This window comes from Mirounga leonina, unplaced genomic scaffold, assembly GCF_011800145.1.
Source record: "Mirounga leonina isolate KUSES-001 unplaced genomic scaffold, KU_Mleo_1.0 Mir_152, whole genome shotgun sequence".
NCBI lineage: Eukaryota > Metazoa > Chordata > Mammalia > Carnivora > Phocidae > Mirounga > Mirounga leonina.
In genome coordinates, this window is record NW_023270380.1 from 6,925,696 (window position 1) to 6,948,153 (window position 22,458).

At 44.1% G+C, this 22,458-nt stretch overlaps 1 protein-coding gene across 1 annotated transcript in view; it reads left to right on the forward strand.

Annotated features, from left to right (window-relative positions):
* Nucleotides 1-22,458, forward strand: part of LOC118012940 (ectodysplasin-A receptor-associated adapter protein-like) — a 131,356-nt gene that overhangs the window by 107,467 nt on the left and 1,431 nt on the right. Inside the window, exons 5-13 of the mRNA XM_035008522.1 lie at nt 5,232-5,376; nt 13,773-13,861; nt 14,792-15,002; nt 16,471-16,590; nt 17,262-17,318; nt 18,064-18,090; nt 18,217-18,339; nt 18,796-18,884; nt 19,633-19,798. Of these exons, the coding sequence (XP_034864413.1) occupies nt 5,232-5,376; nt 13,773-13,861; nt 14,792-15,002; nt 16,471-16,590; nt 17,262-17,318; nt 18,064-18,090; nt 18,217-18,339; nt 18,796-18,884; nt 19,633-19,798 (1,027 nt within the window). The remainder of the gene's footprint in view (nt 1-5,231; nt 5,377-13,772; nt 13,862-14,791; nt 15,003-16,470; nt 16,591-17,261; nt 17,319-18,063; nt 18,091-18,216; nt 18,340-18,795; nt 18,885-19,632; nt 19,799-22,458) is intronic.

Below are 22,458 nucleotides of genomic sequence, written 5' to 3' on the forward strand. Positions count from 1 at the left end.
GCCCACCTGGTCTAATGTATCTTCTAAGGCCAGTGTTAATTTTCTGGTTGATGATCTATCCAGTGATGTAAGTGGGATGTTAAAGTTCCCCACTATTACTGTATTGCTGTTAATTTCTCCATTTGTGTTAATATTTGCTTTATATATTTAGGTGCTCCTATGTTGGGTGAATATTTACAAGTGTTATATCTTCTTGTTGGGTTAATTTATCATTACATAATGCCCTTGTCTCTTTTTACAGTCTTTGTTTTAAAATCTATTTTGTCTAATATTAGTATTGCTACACCAGCTTTCTTTTCTTTCCTGTTTGTGTGGAATATATTTTTCCATCCTTTCACTTTAGTTCACTTTTAGTTTTAGGTGTGTGTCTTTAGATCTGAAGTGAGTCTCCTGTAGGCAGTATATGGATGGGTCTTGCTTCTTTATTTATTAAAAAAAATTACTTTTAATTCTAGTGTAGTTAACATACAGTGCTACATTAATTTCAGGTGTACAGTACAATTCCCTATATTACTCAGTGTTCATCAAGGTAAGTGTACTCTTAATTCCCTTCCCTTCTTTCACTCATACCCCACCCTCTCCCCTCTGGTAACCATCTGTTTGTTCTCTATAGTTAAGAGTCTGTTTTTTGGTTTGTCTCTTATTTTTTCCTATGTTTGTTTCTTAAATTCCACATATGAGTGAAATCATATGGTATTTTTCTATGACTTATTTCACTTAGCATCATACTCTCTAGAACCATTATGTTGTTGCAGATGGCAGGATTTCATTCTTTTTTATGGCTGAATAATATTCCATTATATATATATATACGCCACATCTTCTTTATCCATTCATCTATTGATGGATACTTGGGTTGCTTCCATAATTTGGCTCTTGTAAATAATGCTGCAGTGAACATAGGGGTGCATATATCTTTTCAAATTGTTTTTGTATTCTTTGGGTAAATATCCAGTACTGCGAATACTGGAATATAGGATAGTTCTATTTTTTATTTTTTGAGAAACTTCCATACTCTCTTCTATAATGGCGCACCAGTTTGCATTTCCACCACCAGTGCACGAGGGTTCCTTTTTCTCCACATCCTCGCCAGCATTTGTTGTTTCTTGTGTTTTTGATTTAGCCATATCTCACTGTGGTTTTGATTTGCATTTCCTTGATGATGAGTGATGTTGAGCATCTCTTCATGTGTCTGTTGGCCATCTGTATGTCTTCTTTGGAAAAATGTCTGTTCATGTCTTCTGCCTATTTTTAAATTGGATTATTTGTGGGTTTTTTGGTGTTGAATTGTGTAAGTTTTGGATACTAATCCTTTATCAGATATGTCATTTGCAGATATCTTCTCCCATTCAGTAGGTGGTCTTTTAGTTTTGTTGGTTGTTTCCTTTGCTGTGCAGGAGCTTTTTATTTTGATGTAGTCTCAATAGTTTATTTTTGCTTTTGTTTCCCTTGCCTCAGGAAGCATATCTACAAAGATGTTGTTATGGCCTATGTCAGAGAAATTATCGCCTGTGTTCTCTTCAAGGATTTTTATGGTCTCTTGTCTCACATTTAGTTACTTAATCCATTTTGAGTTTATTTGTCAGAATAAATGGTGTCAGAAAGTGGTCCAGTTTCATTCTTTTGCATGTAGCTGTCCAGTTTTCCAGACACCATTTATTGAAGAAAATGTTTTTTTCTTATTGCATATTCTTTTTCCCATTGCATATTGCCTTGTTTGTCAAAGATTAATTGACCATAACGTGGGTTTATTTCTTTGCTTTCTATTCTGTTCCATTGATCTGTGTGTCTATTTTTGTATCATACTGTTTTAATTACTACAGCTTTGTAATATAACTTGAAATCTGGAATTGTTATACCTCTAGCTTTGTTTTTTCTTTTTCAAGTTTGCTTTGGCTATTTGGGGTAATTTATGGTTTCTTACAAAGTTTAGGATTATTTGTTACAGTTCTGTGAAAAAAAAATGCTGTTGGTATTTTGATAGGGATTGCATTAAATGTGTAGATTCCTTTGGGTTGTATGGACATTTTAACAATATTCGTTCTTGTAATCATGAACATGGAATGTTTTTCCATTTGTTTTTGTCATCTTCAATGTTTTTCATCAGTGTTTTATAGTTTTCAGAGTACAAGTTTTTTACCTCGGTTAAGTTTAATCCTAGGTATTTTACTATTTTGGGTGCAGTTGTAAATAGGAGTTTTCTTAATTTCTCTTTTTGCTGCTTCATTATCAGTATATTGAAACGCAATGGATTTCTGTACATTGTTTTTGTATCCTATGACTTTACTGAATTGCTTTATCAGTTCTAGTAGTTTTTTTGGTGGGGTCTTTAGGGTTTTCTATATATAGAGTATCATGTCATCTGCAAATAGTGACAGTTTTACTTCTTCCTAATTAATTTGGATCCCTGTTACTCTTTTTTCTTGTCTGATTGTTGTGGTTAGTACTTCTAGTACTTGTTGAATAAAAGTGGTGAGAGTGGACATTCTTGTCTTATTCCTGACCTTAGGGGGAAAGTTCTCAGTTTCTCCCATTTAGGATGATATTAGCTGTGAGTTTTTCTTTCTTTTTTTTTTTTTAAGATTTTATTTATTTATTTGACAGAGAGAGAGACAGCGAGAGAGGCAACACAAGCAGGGGGAGTGGGAGAGGGAGAAGCAGGCTTCCCGCGGAGCAGGGAGCCCGATGCGAGGCTCGATCCCAGGACCCTGGGATCATGACCTGAGCCGAAGGCAGACGCTTAACGACTGAACCACCCAGGCGCCCTAGCTGTGAGTTTTTCATATATGGCCTTTGTTATGTTGAGATATGTTCCCCTCTAACCCTACTTTGTTGAGGGTTTTTAATCATGAATAGATGTTGTACTTTGTCAGATACTTTTTCTGCATCTATTAAAATGATTATATGGTTCCTGTCCTTTCTCTTATTGATGTGGTATATCACATTTATTGATTTGGGAATATTGAACCACTCTTGCATCCAAGAATAAGTTCCACTTGATAGGGGTAAATGATATTTTTAATGTATTGTTGGATTCGATTTGCTAATATTCTGTTGAGGATTTTTGCATCTATGTTCATCAGAGATACTGGCCTGTAGTTCTCTCTTTTTGTGGTATCTTTATTTGGTGTTGGTATCAGGATAATGCAAGCCTCATAGAATGAATTTGGAAGTGTTTTCCTTCCTTTTCTATTTTTTTGGAATAGTTTGAGAATAGGTATTAACTCTTCTTTAAATGTTTGGTAGAATTTGCTTGCAAAGCCATCTGGTCCTGGATTTTTGTTTGTTGGGTGTTTTTTGATTTCTGATTCAATTTCATTGCTAGTAATCAGTCTATTCAAATTTTCTATTTCTTCCTGCTTCCAAGTCTCCATGTTTGTTTCTTTGTATTAGGTAGTTAGCTATGTCTCCTGGTCTTGAAGGAGCAGCTTTATGTAGAAGTCTCGTGGGGCACAGAAACACAACCCCCTTGGCCACCATAGACCGTTGCTGCAGGGCTCTCCCCTGTGTGGGGTGCATGTGCCCTCCTGTTGTGGCAGAGCTTGGACTATAGGTGTGCCGGTGGGAAGGGCTGTCCTCCGGCCCAGCTGGCTGTCACGCCGGCCCAGCTGCTTCAGGTTGTCCGGTTGTGTGCAAGGCCGTGCAGAGGCACAAGGTTGTGTGGGGCTCTCAGCAGTGTGCACCCCCTGGCATGAGCAGTCTGGAGGGCAGATCCGCATGATGGAATGAGTCAGCAAAAAGTTGCTGCCAGTGTCTGCGTCCCCAGGGAGAGACCCAGCTGTCCCCTGCCTCTCTGAGCAGATGCTCCAAGTTTAATAGGGGGTCTCCTTCACCTGTAGTCTCTGTGCTTTTTGTCTGGTCTTTTTGTGCTGGTTTCTGGGTCGAGTGAGTCTGCACACAGGCCCTTTAAGAATGGGTTTTCCTTTCCCTATGGTTCTATAGTTTTATGGGTGATTTCCTGGTGGTTTTGAAAGCCAGCTGTTTTGGGGTCTGTCTCATCTGTGCAGGATATAAGGCCTGATGTGAGCTTGAATCGCTCACTCTCTGGGAAAATTTCCATACCTTTCAGATCTGTCTGGACTGCGCAAGACCATGCCTGGGTATGGTTTTTCCATTAGTGAGACTGTGTTTCTGCCCCTTCTACCTGTCTCAGTGCTGTGTCTTGTTGTGGAGGTTCTGTTCATCCAGTTTCTAGGTCCCCCTTTAAAAGGAGGAATTCCATATGTAGTTGTAGATTTGTTGTGTCCATGGGAGGAGGTGAGCTCTGAATCTTCCTATGTGGCCATTTTGAGCCCTCTTCTCTACTAATGTATACTTTAAGTCACTATTTCCTGCACTGATAATCCAAAATTATCTAGTGTACAAGTACACAATGAAAGAATTGGGGTCACAGCAATTGCACTACTGGGTATTTACCCCAAAGATACAAATGTAGGGATCCGAAGGGGTATGTGCACCCCGATGTTTATAGCAGCAATGTCCACAATAGCCAAACTGTGGAAAGAGCCAAGATGTCCATCGACAGATGAATGGATAAAGAAGATGTGGCATATATATACAATGGACTACTACACAGCCATCAAAAAAATGAAATCTTGCCATTTGCAACAACGTGGATGGAACTAGAGGGTATTATGCTAAGCGAAATAAGTCAGTCAGAGAAAGACATGTATCATATGACCTCACTGATATGAGGAATTCTTAATCTCAGGAAACAAACAGAGTTACTGGAGTGGTGGGGGGTGGGAGGGATGGGGTGGTATGTGAATTGTGTAAGACTGATGAATCACAGACCTGTACCTCTGAAACAAATAATACATTATATATTAAGAAAAAGAAGATAGTAGGAAGGGAAAAATGAAGGGGGGGAAATTGGAGGGGGAGATGAACCATGAGAGACTCTGGACTCTGAGAAACAAACTGAGGGTCCTAGAGGGGAGGGAGGGGGATGGGTTAGCCTGGTGATGGCTATTAAGGAGGGCACGTATTGAACGGAGCACTGGGTGTTACGCGCAAACAATGAATCATGGAACACTACTTCAAAAACTAATGATGTATGGTGATTAACATAATAAAATAAAATTTAAAAAAAGAATTGGGGTCAGATCTTTGATTGTAATAGCATCCTATTTGGTAAATATAAGTAAAATAATTTGTAATTTAAATTAAAACATGATGAAGAAAAATGATGCATGCTAATTTTTCTTTCCCTCTGTTTTAATTTTACACAGGGCAAGAGCATCAGTTTCAATCTGGGAACCTTTAAATGAAACTTGCTTAAAATCTAGATCATACATAGAAGAGAGGCCTCGATCAACAAGGTGGAAAAGAGTGATGTTGTCCTTAACAAACCTGCAGAATATCATCTATAACCCGGTAACTGACTTCTATAAAATCACTTTTTATCTGTGGCAGGATTTAAAGCAAACCCAATTGGATAGTCATTATCCATTGCTGGGGAGGGGGGATGATTAAATTCAGTAAACGTATGGAAAGTACCCATCCTGTGATAGGGACTGTGGTGGTCGCTGACAGAAAAATAGATATAGCCCTTGGAGCTCAATCTAGCGGAGGATGAAGTCACAGTGACAATACAGGGTGGTGAGAATGAGTTCTGAGTGGAGAACATGGGGGTACAGTGGAGGGAAGCCAACTTTGGGGGTGCTGGGAAGATAATCACAAGACATAATTTTCAAAGGAAAATGGATTTGTTGCACTAAAATTTTTTAATTTGCTTTTTTGATTAGACCCTGTTCATGAGAAGTAAATGTCTGTTTTCCCCTCAGCTTTTCCCTCTTTCAAGTATTGCTTCATACTTGAGTGGGGCAAAGGTCAAAAGCTAGGGGCAAGTTGGAGAAAGAGAAGAATTAGGGTCTTTTGGTCCAAAGTCCCAGTGACTGCAATTGCTAGAACTTTCAGTGTACATCCTGGGAAGTAATGAACTTGTTTTAGTTTTATGTGGCAATAAGAATCTTGAGAAATGTCTGGTTTCCACATATCTGAAGCTGAATCCTGAATTTGGGTCTGAGATAGAGTTGCTGCTTTTTTTTGTAACCGCTCGTCCCCCACCCCAGGAGACTAATGGGCAAGAGAGAGAGGGTGCAAGTCCTTGAAGTAGGGCCCTAAGCCAGTCTCATTTGTGTTTGTGGTCCCCTTTTTTTGTTACTTACTTTCTAGTTGTAACTCTTTTTTATCCAGGTTTTGATGTCATTATGCAGAGTGAGGGACAACTACCACATCAAGCAGATTCCATTTTATTTATTTAGTTAGTTATTTTAAAAGATTTTATTTATTTGACAGAGAGAGACACAGCGAGAGAGGGAACACAAGCAGGGGGAGTGGGAGAGAGAGAAGCAGGCTTCCCGCCGAGCAGGGAGCCCGATGTGGGGCTCGATCCCAGGACCCTGGGATCATGACCTGAGCCGAAGGCAGTTGCTTAACCAACTGAGCCACCCAGGCGCCCCAGCAAATTCCATTTTAGAAGAAATAGCCTTCAATAGTAGGCTTCCTTTAAAAAGGAAGATTGAGTTTGAAGTCAGTGGGACATTGAAAATGATTTTCTGTATCTTACAGTTAAAAACATCTCAAGGTTGGGGACGCCCAGGTGGCTCAGTCGGTTAAGTGTTCGATTCTTGATCTCAGCTCAGGTCTTGATCTTGGGGTCATGAGTTGAAGCCCCACATTGGACTCCACGCTGGGTGTAGAGCCTACTTAAAAAACAACAGCAACAACATCTCAAGGTTGTAGATGGACTTTCTGCAAAGATTAAAAAAAAAAAAAAAAAAAGGCTGCCCACAAGGGTGCCTGAGGTCCAGCCCCGGCTCCTGCCAGGAGGTGGAAGGGATGGTCAGGTGACGCTCCTCAGTTCTGCCCTTCCTGCACAAAGGTGCCTTACCTGAATGTGATTTAGAAAGTAATTTTTTTAGATTAAAATTGCTGTGCGTCTTGATACAAGCATGCTGATGATTCCTGTAATTTCTGCACATTCAGCTACAGGGTCGAAACAAGAGTGCACTGATGTTCATTTCGTGCCGAAGGGCCAGGAGCCGTAGTGGTGCTCTAGGGCAGGAATGCAGCCAGGGCCCCCACGTGGCCTCACTGCTGTTCTGAGGATAATTTATGGTGACATATTCTTCCAAAGTAAATACTTTTGGCAAATAGCCTTCTTTTTTTTTTTTTTTTTTTCTTCCCAGTTTTTCAGTTTTATAGTCCGTTTTCACAAGCAGAAAAGGGTAGAGGTAGAAAGATTGAACTGAATAGCAAAAATGACCTTTTGCTGGGGTGCCTGGGTGGCTCAGTCAGATAAGCGTCCTACTCTTGATTTCGGCTCAGGTTGTGATCTCAGGGTCATGAGATTGAGTCCTGAGTTGGGCTCCGTGCTCAGCGGGGAGTCCGCCTGGGATTCTCTCTCCCTCTGCCCCCCCTTCTCTCTGTCTCTCAATCTTTCTCTCTAAAATAAATAAATCTTTTTAAAAAATGACACTGCTCCGTCTTTAAATTTAACTTCTTAAATATTCATAGCACCAAGTGCTCACACTGCTAAGCTCTTCTTCAGTTTTTTGAACTGATCACTAACAAAATAACTGTAATGCAAGAAAATAGTTCTTTTTAAGTCTAGCTTATACAATATCCTAATCGACTGACTTAAAATATCTAAGTTATTTGCAGCCTCTGTTTTTTTTTCCCCATTGTGTTTTGAACACTGAAAGGACAGCTAGCTGCAAATGGAGAAGAGCTTAAGCAGTGTGGACACTCTTGTGTTTATTGGCTTTTTACTGTAAGCTTTATGAAGCATTATGAAGACACAGAACTACCGCCTTTTAATTTTTATTTCTTAATGTTTCAAAAGTTTCCATCCACACTGGCAGCAAATTCTACCATATTAAGTCTTCTTGGAAAAAAATAAAGTACACTGTGTAACAGTCCTGTGTGCTTTTTCATACCTAATTTATTTCACTGACTGTTGTTTATACAGTTCTTAATATGTGACTGAGTGTTAGCTGGTTAAGAAGTTACTTAGCAATGAATCAAATTGGTTAACATTCATTCCACCTGGTGCCAAAACATCTTCCAGTCTCCTTGGGAACCTCACTTCCACCTTTATCCTTTTCTCCTTAGTATTCTGAGTACCTCCCCTTCCTGCCTTACCACTTAATCTTAAAACACAAGACAGTAAAATCTTTCTTAACCTCCGAGGTCCCGTCCAGCCTCGTGTCCTTGTTCTGTCTCCCCTTGCTGACCATCGTCCTGAGAACGCGTCCATTCTGCTGTCTTGGTTCGCTCATAACAGCTCTGCCCTCTGATTTTTTTTTTTTTTTACTCTTTCTTAATTTCCTTTTTGTCTTTCCTAGTCATGTCTTTCTCTTCATTTTGTGTCTTTACTGATCACCGTTCGACCTTTTGAGTATGTACACAGCTTGTGAGCAGTTCTGGCCTTTTAGCTAAGGTTCTTAGATGCCCTTGCTTCAAGACTGAGGAGTTCATATCTAAAGTTACGTCTTGCTCCCCGAATCAGCTTCCCTTTTGCGGGTTTCCATTCCTTTCCGTGTCTTTCTGCTGTTTAACTTTGCCGCCTCCCATGCCGCCAAGCCCCAGATAGTTTGAAGATAATCTGTGTTCCAAATTTAATTTCACTTATGTCAAACCCAGTGGCTTTTCCTTTTTTATTATTATTTTTAAAATCTAAAGATAGTATGTGTAAATCATTTTTAAAATTCAAACCGTATTTAAGGGTTACATGAACCCATAAATTTTCCTTCTGCCCTGGTACTCGGTTCCCCTCCCTGAAGCCAACCCTATTTACCAGTTTTCTGTAAACCCTTCCCAAGAATACATGTGAATATCCAAGACTGTGTGTTGTATCACTATTATTGGTCCTGTTTCTTCACACGTGTGTATCACACTACAGACCTCGTTTTATGGTGCTTCCCTCAAAGTGAGGGTCTGTGGCAGCCCCGCGGCAAGCAAGTCTGTCAGCACCATTTTCCCAACAGCATTTGCTCTCTTCACGTCTCTGTCACAATTTGGAAATCCTTGGAACACTTCAAATGTTTTCATTATTATCATATCAGTTACAGTGGTCAGGGATTACAGCCTGCTGAAAGCTCAGACGATGGTTGGCATTTTGTAGCAATATTTTTAAATTAAAGAAAGTACTTTTTTTTCCTTTTAGATATAATGCAACGCACACTTTAATAGACTTCCTTATCATGTACACATAACTTCTTTATGCACTGGGAAACCGCAGAATGTATCTGAACAGCTTTTTTGCGGTCTTCACTTTATGGAAGTGGCCCGGAAGCCCACCCCGCGGTATCTCCAAGGTGCCTGCATAGACACTGCTCAGGGTGCTCCTCTCCCCACTGAACGCATTTTGGAGCTCTCAGCACACTTGGGATTTCCTCGCTTATTGTCGAGGCTGCATGACTGGTCCATCGGATGGAGATACCGTCACTTATTCAGCCAGTTCCCATGAAAGGACTGTTTCCTTTTGTGATGGGACCCAGGGCTGTGGGTTACAGCCTGGTATGCGCATCCTTATGCATGTGTGCCCGAATTTTATAGCGTCAGTCTGTAAAAGTGGAATCACTGGGTCAAAGAGCATGATAGCCACTTCATTATCTTTTTTTTAAATCTTCCTTATTTTTCCATGTTAAGGATTTTGACAGTCTTCCCATATTGAGACTGACCTCCTGGAGGTGTCCAGCTGACCGATCCTTCTCTCCTTTCTCTCCCCATCCCCCCGAATCGAGGTCCCCAACACACACACCCAGGTGTGATGATTCAGCGGCACATAGTCCTCCTCACGGCTGTGGTTTATTACAGTGAAACGATAAAGAACAACGTCACTAAGGGAAAGGCACCTGGGGCAAAGTCCAGGGGAATCCAGGTGCCAGGTTCCACAGGTCGTCCCCCGGTGGACTCCCCCAGGACGTACTGAAATCCCCCAGCAGCAAGCTGTGACAGTGCGTGCGAAATGCGGCCCACCAGGGAAGCCCCCCAGACTCCCTGCCCAGGGATTCGCTCGGGAGCTGGGCACGTGGACTGCACTGCCTAACACGTACCGCAATGCCGGACTCCCGAGAGGAAAGCGGGGTTTAGCATACGCCACATGGCTTGCACAGTGTAGGTACAGGAGACCACCCTTGGCTGTCTGGGTGGTGGGTGCTCTCCCCAGATCCAAGTTCCTAGACCCCAGCCAAGGGCCAGCCTCGTCAGGAGGCCTTGCAGGGCTAGCAGTCCCGTCTGCTTTGTTAACTCTGTCCTGCATACACCCACATTTTCCAAACCATTTTACAAACCTTTGCCCCTGCCTTGTCCTCTCAGCTTATCTACTTTGATCCCTTTAATAATCTTATCTGACTGGGAGCATGAGTCCTGGCCACTCAGTCACCATGTGGCCCTGGATCCCCAACCCCTCTCGGTGTATGTTCTCCCAACCCATCACACAAGACGTGTTCAAAACTAAGCTCCTCTTCCTCCTGAAATCTGTTTCCTCCCCAGTTTTACCATTTTAGACGGTGGCCCCTAGAGATCGTTTCCTTTGAAGTGGTCTTGGTCTGTCTCTTCCTCCCTCGAGTCCCCCAGGGTCTACCACCATCACCTGGCTTGTGTCCTTGTCTCCGGCTCCCAGCGAATCCACTGCGCTCCAGCATTCTGTACCCCGCTGGACCGTGGCCCCCAAGCCCCGCTTTCATGATCTCATTGTACACTCTCCCCCTCCGTCTTGAACTGCCCCCTTCCTCCTCACTGTCTGCCGGATCTGTTTTGGCTTTTCCTGCCTCTCTGCTTTTGTAAACGGACATCTCTACCAGAACGGGCTTGCCCCTCCCAACCGCCCAGCTCACACCACGCTCCTTATCAACGTTCTTTGGGCAACTTGGAATTCTTTATACATTTTTCTGAAGCACCGATCTGGTGCCCTGTATTTGAAGATGTTGAACTTACTGTCTGTAGTTGGAAGCACAGAGGCCAGTCCTAAGCAGAAAAGGAATTTATTCAGTGATACTCAGTAGTTCTCAGAATCTGTAGCAGGACTGAAGAACCACACTTGGCAACTACAGAATCACAGACGATACCTAGAGTCATGCTGTACAACTCTTCCCACCAAGAGGGTCCCTTCGCACTGGCAACCCCACCCGGGCCAGCCCTGCCTCCGACCCCGGGGACAGCTGCTGCCCGCCGGCAGAGCCACCACTCAGTGATCCCGGCTTCTTGTCGCTGGTTCTAACTTCCTGTCTGGAAGGTCTGGGGGTCCTGAGTGACCGAGTTTCGTCCTATGCCCTTGCCCTTCCCTGCAGTTGAGATGAGGCTGAGTGAGGATCTTCCAGATACGGGAGAAGATGGTGATTCTGAACAGCCCGAGTATCCCATTTCCACGGGGATCTGACTTCTTCCCGGCTGCATTCCAGGCCCCTCCCGGACAGGACTCGCATACTTCTTTTAGCTGCAGAGTCCGCCGAGGAGAGACCTTTGTGGGTAGGAGACATTGCAGAAGTAATCCTAAAACAGGCAGAGCACTGTGAGTCAGCTAGGATGTTCCGGCAGGTAACACTAAACCCAAGTATGGCTTAAACTTACAGTGTTGTCTCCAGTGTGATCAGAGCTGTGCTTTAATTTTTTTTACTTAAATTATTCATGAAACATCAAAGCTTGACATTTACCTACAAAACAGCGTCCTCCTCCCTTTTCACTGGAGCAGATAGTCATGAGTTCAAGGAGTGGGCTGCAGGGCATTTCATGTCACTCACATGATCCAAATCACTTGAGTATGACTGATAACATGGAGGGAACTTTCCTAAGTAGGAAGTGTTAATCCAGACAGCTAAAAGAGCAAATGGCGAAAATGTTCAGCACTGTTGTTTCTAGACTGGAACAACTTATTAACAATTGTGAAGAACTTATTGGCAGTGATGGGTAGATTATTGAATCTCAGAAAGCTCTTTCCAACCCTAAAGTTAAATATATAATAAAAACTTGTGGTTGTAAAAATATAAATGCTTATTGTAGAGATCTGGAAAATATAAAAATACATGAAGAAAATTAACATCCCATTCCTCAAGAAAACTATTATTAACATTTTTGGTTTATTTCATTACAGTGTTTTCTTTTTTTAATGTTTAGCATTAACTTAGGTAAGATCATACTGTGTATAGTTCTGCAGGCTCTTTTCTCGCTAATATTTTTATCCCTAACATTTTTGCATCATTAAATATTCCGCATAAATATAATTGGAATGTATATAAAATTTGAAGTTACGAAGACTGTTCAGTCGATTAAGAGATTTACCCTGCGGAGGGTCCTGCTAGCTGTTCCTGGAATCGGCTGTGGCCCAGAAGATCAGTGTGGACGTGTAATTCCTTCCATATCCTCTCCACACAGCACCCAGCTGCTTTGGCATGGGGCTGTCGCCACCCTCTGACGTGTGCTGTGGTGTTTTCTGGTGGGATGGACTCTGCTCCTCCCACCCACCATGCTCTCAGCAGCTGTCCTGACACCAGGTGACACCAGGGGACAGCGGGCTTCCATCCTTTTCTGCTGTTCTTGGTCATCGCTTGGCTCACTGGTTAAGGCAGCAAGACGTGTCGTTGAGCTGCTACTCAGCTGCCACTCGTCTGCGTATGTGCGGTTTGCTAGAACCCAGTTTCTGGGCTGGTGAGAACTCACTCCTTCGCCGTGCAACCACTGACCGGCTCCTGACCTCAGCTGTGGGCGTGTAAAGGTGCAGCTTACAATCTAGGCGGTGTCTCATGTGCTGTGAGGGGCCCTCGGAGAGGGGCAGTGTCCCTTGGCCCACGGAGTCTGAAAAAGGCTCCATGGAGGAGATGGTGCTTGTGCTAAGATTTTCAGCTTAGGAACCACCAATCTACAACTACTTTTATATGCCCTCTCATTTTAGGTCTTATTTCTTGACAATCAGAGCTACCTTGGATAGATTTTAGCATTATGTCCTAACGGGTGAGCCTGGTGTAAAGCATGATGGTGTCTGGCCCGCCTGGCTTGCTCAGATGCCCCCGAGTGAAAGGGGCAATGGTTGTGATGCAGGAGGTGCAGCCAGTGGGTGAGGAGGATGGTGGAGTCACCTCTGGGGAAGTGACAAGATCTGATAGTGTGTCCAGCCCCGGACAAAAAGGCTGGGTTCCAGGTGATGAGGGGGGCAGGCTGAGACCTGGATACTGTGTTGGAACCTAAGCCTGCAGACTGGACCAGGCCAGGCCAGGTGGGTGCTGTCTTGAGAGACCACAGGCCCCCAGAGTCATCCCTGAGATCACGTGGTTCTGATTCCCAGCAAGGGTCTGCAAGCCTGGGCTGTGCTCTGGAAGCCTGGCAGGGAAGATGAGACACTCGGATCCCAGGTGTGGAGGAGGGGCTATGTTCGGAGCCCCCTCCACAGGCGGTGAGCCAGTGTCACTGCCTCCATCAATACAGGCTCGGGGCCTCGCATGCTCTCGGTCCCCGTGTTGGGATCAGCAGTGGAACTTTAGGGGAGGGGGAGGGGGACAGGACTTCCAGCAAGTTTTTTTTCCTATTATCAGAATTATTCTATTAAGGAGACATTTTATTTCACAAAACCCCCAGCCAAATAAAAAAGTCTGTGAACTTTCAGCTATGTCTCTCTGTAAAGAACTCAAAAGAGGTTTCAGATACTGTCACTATCCTGTTTGAATAGTGACTTGGAAAAATGCTAGATTCCGAGATTTACATGCAGCCTTTCAAAATGTAGTCTTTCTGTTTTATGTAAACATCCACTTGTTAAAATTATTTTTTCCTAGGTAATCCCCTATGTTGGGACCATTCCTGGGCAGTTGGAGCCTGGAACTTTGATTGTAATACGTGGGCATGTTCCCTGTGATTCGGACAGGTAAAGCCATCATGTTAGATGAAACAGGTACACGACTGAACTTTTTGTGGGGAGACCGTTTTGGTACTTTGAGGCCTGGTTTTGCTTTCATCAGCAGCCCCAGCGCAGGTACCAAGGAGATGGGAGTAAATGACTGAAATAAAGGTCACTTCGGTGTTTAATTACAGTGAGTCTGGTTTGAATATAAAGGATTAGAGATCTGGTTCATGACGGGAATTGTGGTCAGACCTCAGGGACAAGGTCTAGTTACAGCATAACGTTCCCACAGCATCGCTTAAGATCCTTTCTGGGCGAGTTGTCTGATGCTTGCTCGGGGTACAAACTGTGGACGAGGCTGAGTTCGAGCTGGGCCAGCTCTGTGTGGCTGATGCCTGGATAACAGCGGTGGAAGTCAAGTCTGAAGAAGACATCCCACATGTTTCCAGGCAACTCCATAGAACCTGGAGAAGCAGGCCTCTCCCGGCTCACGGTTCTGCTGTCCCTAGGGTGAGGTCCTCTTCCTCAGGGCTCGTGGCAGCTAGAAATCCAGCCCTTACACCATGTTTTGGGTGGCTGGGTGGGTGCCTTTGGGGTTTGGGGGAGTGGGCGGGGGGGGGGTGGACAAAAGGAGGCAGATGCTGGCTGACTTCGGGCCATTCCCAGGAGCCTTCCCTGAACACTTCCACCTCAGCAGAGTCTCCAGGACGCCTGCCTGCCAGGGAGGCTGGAAAATGTGGGCTCTTACTCTGCAAAGACGGGGCCCCAGCCACAGCTCAGGGCTCTGCACTGAGGAAGGAAAGGAAGATTCTGTAAGAAGGTATTTAGGCCACATGGGTGAAGGAACAGAGGATCAGTCATGGGTCGCTGAGGCTGGAGTTTCATGCTTGCTGGGCCTTCCCCCGCAGCCTCCTTCCAAGTGCCCATGCAGCCCCTCGCTCCTTGCTCTCGCAGGTTCCAGGTGGATCTGCAGTGCGGGAGCAGCGTGAAGCCACGCGCCGACGTGGCCTTTCATTTCAACCCACGTTTCAAGTGGTCTGACTGCATCGTGTGCAATACTCTGAAAAATGAAAAATGGGGATGGGAAGAGATCACCTACGACGTGCCTTTCAAAAAAGAAAAATCTTTTGAAATTGTGATGATGGTGTTGAAAGACAAATTCCAGGTAGGTTTTGGGGAATGTAGGTGGAATCCTCATTAATGGCCCTAAGTGCCCAGGGCAGCTCTGCACCCCTCTATTGTTTCAGTTCAGAGAAAAAAGAGTGGCTTTATCATTTTGCTCAAAAGTAGGGGCCGGGGGGGTACCTAAATGGGAGGTGGGGCACACATCTGTCTGCCCTGCTGTTTCATCTGGAATATGGGTCCAGGGCAGCCTACCTTTTTATTAGATCCTGTTTCTAGCGTGGCTGAGCTTAGATCTGAATTGGCACAGCATCGTATAAATATGGGATAGTCAACTGTGGTCACCGTGACCCAAAGTGTGGGGCATCCGAAACTAACAGATGGATAGAGAATCAAAGTTCTGCCACAAGTTCTTTAGGATCATGAGATTTTAGATGCAGAGGAGGTCCTAGAAGTCCTACGTGTAGTAAATCCCACCCCTGGCTTCAAGCGGTAAATACCCTGCACGTACTAGCGCATACGTGTGAGGTAGCAGGTGGCCTCAGAGGCTTTGGATGGGGTGCACTTGCCCTCGAGCCCTGTGGAGCCTCGAGCCTCCCAGACTAGAGATCTGCTGGCTTACAGTGAAGATTTCCCGTCTCTGGTGCGGGTCCTTTCTGTCCTTTGGGATATGCTCCCACCAGCACACTTGCCCTGACTCTCCCGAACTCCAGTCGTCCCTCCCCACCCTGGCGCTCTGAGCACCTGTATCTGCAGCATTCTTTAAAACGCTCGGTCCTGTACTGTGTGCCTTTTCCTGTTTATTTTACCCGCCAGTGGGATTTTAAGCTCCTTGAGGTCGGAGACCGGTTTGCATCCGGCCCGTGTTTTCCCGACATCCCCTAGCTGGGAGGGAGGGACAGGGAGCCGAGCGGAGTGGACACCTGCCAGCAGGCCGTGTGCTGCCCGACTCTCGAGTGGCTTTATGGTCTCCTCACAACAGCAGCCCGTTCTTTGAGGGAGAGCCTTTTCCTGCTTACACTAGGAATCGCAGCTGAATTGCGTAGCTTGCCCATGTCCCTTCATTTAGCAGATTCAACAAATATTTACTGAACACCTGCCGTGTGCAGGGTGGTCTTCCTTAGAGTGTGGTCCTCAAGGACAGCGGGTGGGTGGCAAGCCTGCAGGGCAGATCGCCAACCGGGGTGTTCACAGGCCTAGGGCATCGGGGGACTCATGTGTATGCACGGGGGCACACATGCGTATGCACATATACTTATAAATGCATAATCTGTCGCTGGGGTGGGGGGGTCCATGGTGGTTTCTCAAAGGAAGTTAAGAAACACTGCTAGTATTATGGATGCTTTCAGTTTGGTCAGACATGTAATGTGCAGACCGTGGGCAAAGATATAATTAAACCCAAGTAAACACTATTTAAATTTGGCTTAAATTTGGATACATTAGTAAATGTATTAATTGTTTTTTTGTTTTGTTTTGCCGGGGGTGCTGAGCTGTCTTCTGTATCCATTTAGGTGGCTGTAAATGGGAAACATATACTGCTCTATGCCCACAGGATTAGCCCAGGGAAAATAGACACTCTGGGCATTTACGGCAAAGTGAATGTCCACTCAATTGGTTATAGCTTCAGCTCGGTGAGTATCCTTCCATAGCCTGGGGTCTTCTTCGGTGATGTCTTCTGATGAAACGGTAGGAAGTATCTTTAACGTCTTCTGTTAAGATAAAAATACTGTAAATGTTTCCATCATTAGTGTATTAATTTCTTGGAAGTAAATCTTTCAGACTGGTAGTGTGCTGTGTATTGGCCAGGGCTTTAATGTCTATAGGAGCTCAAATCTAGTATGGTTTTAACGACGACAACAAAAACAAAACCCAAAACATTAACTACAAAACAAAACAAAAACCCTTTTTAATAGGGACTGATTCCTTGACATAGGAGTACAGGGGAGGATTTCTCGAAAATCAATTCCTAGAAGTAGAAAGTCTGAGTCAAAGGGTATGTGCAGTTTAAGTTACAACTGATACTAATTGGAGGGCTGGTGAGCTCACCCTCCAAAAAGACTTCCAACAATGAAGTTGTGGCAGCCATGCCCGCTCACTCACATTCTTCTCGATGCTCGTTCTTAGTCTCTGTAACGCTTGCCAGTTTCATAGGGGAAAGGACCCTAATGTGAAGTACATTTTTGGATTATAATTTTCAAGCATATTTTCATGTTTAGTATTATTTATAATTCTTTCCTTTTGATGTGTCAGGGAGGTTGTATTTAGAATTCTGATGGATGTTAAAAATTAATCTTATCTCCAGGATTTCAGAAGTACCCAAGCACCTACTCTGGAACTGACAGAGATAAGTAAAGAAAATGTAAATATTAAATCTTTTCATGAACTACCAGTTTAAAAATATTCTTTTAGTTTCCATGTAAATCAGGTAGCAGGCAAGCTGAGTTTTTTAAAATTATGTTTTTAATGTGAATAAATATTTTTAATTATTAATAGGCTGGAAGTAAGCATTTGAAAATTAAGGCATTTCCTTCTATCCCAGGCACTGTACGTTTTGCAGATGCTAGAGCTCTCAGTGTATCTGCCCACTACCCACCATTCTTACGTAAAAAAACAACAACAAAAAAACCCCTCTCACTCTTTAACTGTTGAAGAGAATTGTCACATGGTATTTATAAATACCAAACACAGTGCCTTGGCACATGAACTTCCACATATATCTTCTCCCCGGTAGGAAGAAGTACAGTCTAAACACTGAGTCTCTGTTATTAATGGAGAAAGTGATGCCTTAATGATCTCGGAACATGTGACCTAATAGATGGAATATAGCATCTCAGCATTTTGGGAGCATCTTGGAAAGAACAAGTAAAACATGTCTGAAGTTCACGTGTAGTCCTACAAAAAATTAATTTATGCTGGAGGATACAGGCTTCAGCTGACCAGGACCATGAGACTATCCCCAGCCTGAGTAGCCCATCACAAGTCTGCACCACCCCGTCAGGAAGCACAGGCTCTGGCTGTTATAACCAATAAGATCTGACTGCTCATGTTATAAAATGTAATTTTTCCCTTTCAAATGTCTTCACTTTGACTTTCTCTTCCAATAGGTACTGAAGTCCGACACACCACATTTTGTAAGTATTTTTGCCTAGGTTATAACACGGAATGTTTTATAAAATAACCCAGGACATGAATAGTTTAAACCTTAGAAGATAGCTTCATTCCTTCCCTACCTTACTGCAGAACTCTTTCCCCAACAGCCTAGTAATAGAGGAGACATTTCTAAAATCGTACCCAGAACTGTCTACACCAAGAGCAAAGGTTCGACTGCCAATCACACTTTGACTTGCGCCAAAATACTACCTACCAGCTGTTTGTCAAAGGTTTGAAGAGCCAAAAATTTTCTTAATTCTGTATAGCCAATTAAGTTTTAATTAGCTGGTAATGTGTAACTTCTACCCTCAGTAGAAGCCCAGAGCAGCCACTCTGCCTTTCTGTGCTGACCCCGGAGAAGAGTCAGCTGGGCATCGAGGCTCTAGGCTGAGTCTTTCTGTAAGCCTCCCCCCGGGGCTACTTCCCCTCAGGCTGAACGTGGAGCACGTCTGCAGACTCCAAGTGTAGGCGACTTTCTCGAAGTGTGTTTCACTCAGGCCCCACTTCACGTGCATTCATGTCCTCCTCTGAAACGTTTTCCTTGAGTGTTCGCTGTGAGCCAGGTGGTGCTGACCGCTGGGGCTCACAGGGGCAAGGCCTTTAAACATTGCCCCGTGTCTTTGGACAGTTTTCCCATGAGGTCACTTTCTGCAGGCTTCCTAGTGCTGACTGTGGTTTCTCCTCAGACTCTTCCATTCACTGCGAGGTTGAACTCCTCCATGGGCCCTGGACGAACCGTCTTCATTAAAGGAGAAGTGAATAAAAATGCCAAAGGGTCAGTACCACTGTGACCAGGACTAGTGCGAGTACTTTGCCCGCACGTCTCTTACTGCCTTATAGCCCTACCAGTCTTGTGACCGAGGAGCAGGAGTAGTGTCCTGATCCTCACCGGAAAGGTGAGACTGTCAAAGCCACGGGAGGTCAGGCTGCCAACAAGACTGCTAACAACTAGCTGATGGCAGAATCAGGACTAAAGGCCAATGTTCTGAGCTAGGCTTTTTGTGGCCAGACAAGAGGGTGGCGTTTTTGTCTGGGAAGCCCACCTGTGCCTTGTAGAACTCCAGGGCAGCCAGGAGGTCATGTGACTTGTAGAATCTCTCTTAAGAACCTTTTCTAGAGATGTTCAGACTTCTGAAAGCTTGAAATTAGCTATTTCCTAGAAAGCAATCACTTTCAAGAACAGAACAGTTGTAAATATTAAAATAGTACTTGAGAGGACCGCATCCTCCTGCAGCCAGAAGCAAGCATTTAGGTTACTTGCTCTAACCCTTCAGTTGCTTCCCACCCAGATCTGAGGCCTCAACTCTGATGTTCAAGTTTTTTAGATTTTTATTTTGCAAAGAGCATATTTACATCAGTGGAATGCTAACTCCGAATTTAAAATTTTACCTTCATCTGCATTCTTGTATCTGTGTGCACATGTTTTGTGTAATTGTGATATGAGAGCTCAGTTCTGATTGTTAAAATTGCAGAAACCACACTGCGGTCTTCAACTTGGTTTTGTTTTTTTATTCTCTCAAAAGCTTTAATGTTAACCTAGTATCAGGAAAATCAAAGGATATTGCTCTTCACTTGAACCCACGCCTGAATATTAAAGCATTTGTAAGAAATTCTTTTCTTCATGAGTCCTGGGGAGAAGAAGAGAGAAATATTACCTGTTTCCCATTTAGTCCTGGGATGTACTTTGAGGTAAGATTTTTTACGGGACACGACAAAGAATCCTGGGAGGAGTAGGATAAATGGACTTTTTAAATCAAGTCCTAGCTTAATATGTGGAAATTGCACCTGGCTTTTATTTGAAGAGGGTCTGTGTTATAAAAGGGGCGTTCAAAATACAGTCAGTATTTTGATTGGCATAAGTGGCACAGCCATTAGAATACTACCTGGTTTGCTTGGCATTATTACTATGTGGCCCCATATTAGTTCATAGGAATTTTAACCGGAACCTTGCCTCAGGACAGAGAAAGAGGTTTAGGATATTACCTAAGTGAACATAAGGACACAGGAACCATAAAATTGTTTGCTCTGTCACCTGCCATCTTGGTTATATATAGCTTTAGGTGGCAGTCCTTTCTTCCAGGTTAGTCCTGTTTGTATATTATTCAAGGGAAGAGATGTTTAGACCCTTACTAAGACATATGGTCCTGAGTCCCCCCAAATGTGTGAATATTATGGTCGCACAACCTTTCCCAAAATGTGTTCCTGGATGCTGAGCAGACAGTAATCTTGACGTGGATGCTGAGTGGTTGGCTAGGTTCACTCACCAGCTTAGGTGAAGCACTGCCTTACGTGGTCATTCAGCGTCACTGATTTAAGTCATGCTTCTATGTTCTCCAAACGGTCACATACTCTGGACCATTAAGTTGAGTTCTTAAGGACTCATCAAAACTAGCTGTTAAAGGCCGGAACGTCAAGGCTGAATAGAAGATGGCAATCGGACATTCATATGTATTCGTAAGTTCCCGGTATGTGGAGCAACAGATGTGCCCTAATCGTAGGAGGTTCCCTGGAAGGTGTGGAGATTGGTTTGGAATTCAGAAGGATGTAGGAGGGTGAAGTTAAAGGTGGGTTTTCCAGATTGAGAGGATGATTTGAGGTGCGGAGTGCAGCACAGGGGTTTCTTGGCTCGGCAGGAGTCAAGGTATCAAAGATGACTGGGGCTCACTGGCAGGAGACAGAGGTGACTGCTCCAGAAGGAAGTGGACCCTTGGGGCTGGTGACAGGAAACCAGTGACATAACTTGTTCTTTGAATCAACCCCAAGTTTGGTTCTGTATTAAAATGGAAAAGGACAGAATTCTTTTAAATAATCATTTTTTCCTTTTGTTAGTTTCCTACCTTAGGAACAGTAATTACCCTCATGTTGGACTGCTGTTTTTAATTTTCTGTAGTGATTGGTTTTTCTCTGCTTCAAACTCCTGCCTTTTTAATATGCTTTCATTGAGATTCTGGGACTATTCCATTATGCCATTAGCTTGATTTTAACCAGTATCTTCTGTTCCTTATTGTTTCAGATTCATTTATTCGGCTGCCACAGTCTTTTAAAAAATATCTTTCAGTTTTGTAATTTCTTTTATCATCAAATCAGGTTGTTATGAGCTGTTCTAGAACATCAGATGGTTGTGAGGGATTTTGTTGTTCCATGTTTTCTTATAGATTGTGGTCTTTCGCACATTTTGTACTTGTTCGGTGGTAGTGTGTTCCCTGGGCCGCAGGCGGTTCCCTTCCATCTGTAAGGCAGTGGTGCCGCGCTTGCTCTGGTACGATGCGGGGGACCGATGCGGGGGACCGATGGACTCGTCCCACGACGCCTGTCTACTGCCCCTTCTGGGCATGAGGCTGTATTTTGTGTTCTCTTGAGATTTCGTTGAAGGTACCTCACCGAGGGTCCCTTCCACCTGGTTGAAACTGGGATTTCCACCACTGTTGTGAGGATGACAGAATCCCAGGTTATGGGTATTTTCCCCAATTCTCTATGTGGCTCTAAAGCCTTTGATTCTGTCACCTCTTTTATCCAGGGAATTTCCCCTCACAGCCACTTTCACTAGTAGAGCAAAAGAATAAATACACTCTTTGCTTCTTTGCAGATTTAGATTTTGCCTCGGCCTGGCCCCTGGGGATGGAGCCGGGTTAGCAGCAGGGCTGTGCTGCTCCTTTCTGCTCTTCTGAAGCCTTGACAGAGGGAAGAGACAGAAGGGAGAACACAGTGCAGGGTCACCAAACTGGTCCTTTGAGTGTGAGTGGAGAACAACTGGCAGAATTGTGGCTGACTGGCATCGGGAATGTGTTACCAGAAGTAGGTGTTTTAGGTGTAAAAGTGATTTTAAAAGGATCGTAGTTTCTTTTGGTTTTCGCCGTTTTGAGTTTTAGGCAAAGACAACTCTGAAAGCTTCACACCAGTCATGAATCTGAATTGAATCTTTGCCACAGTGCTCATTCCTGTGTGGATTCATAGAATCCTGAGCTTTTGGGAAACAGATGGAGACCAAGATGTGCTGAGCTGGGATGGAAGTCAGGGTCACCACGCAGCTGTGCAATCCTAGAGAGTGCCCTAAACTTCTGACGTTTTTGATTGTGTGATTTGTCTAAGACCCTAGAGTTTAAGGCAGAAAAGTCCCTTGGTTTTCAACCTGTAAGCTAGAATCCACTCCTCTGTGTCAGTCTGGCAGCAGTTTTTGACGTCATTACAGTTCCCAAACATGGGTGGGGGGCGCAACCTTGCTGGGAGCGACGGGCAGGAAAGGGCACAGCGTAGGTAATGTGCTAAGGGCACGAAGGCCTCAGGCCCTGGGGACAGTGTGAGGCTCCACGCATACTCAGAGTCACTTCCTTGAGTGGGACAAGGCAGAA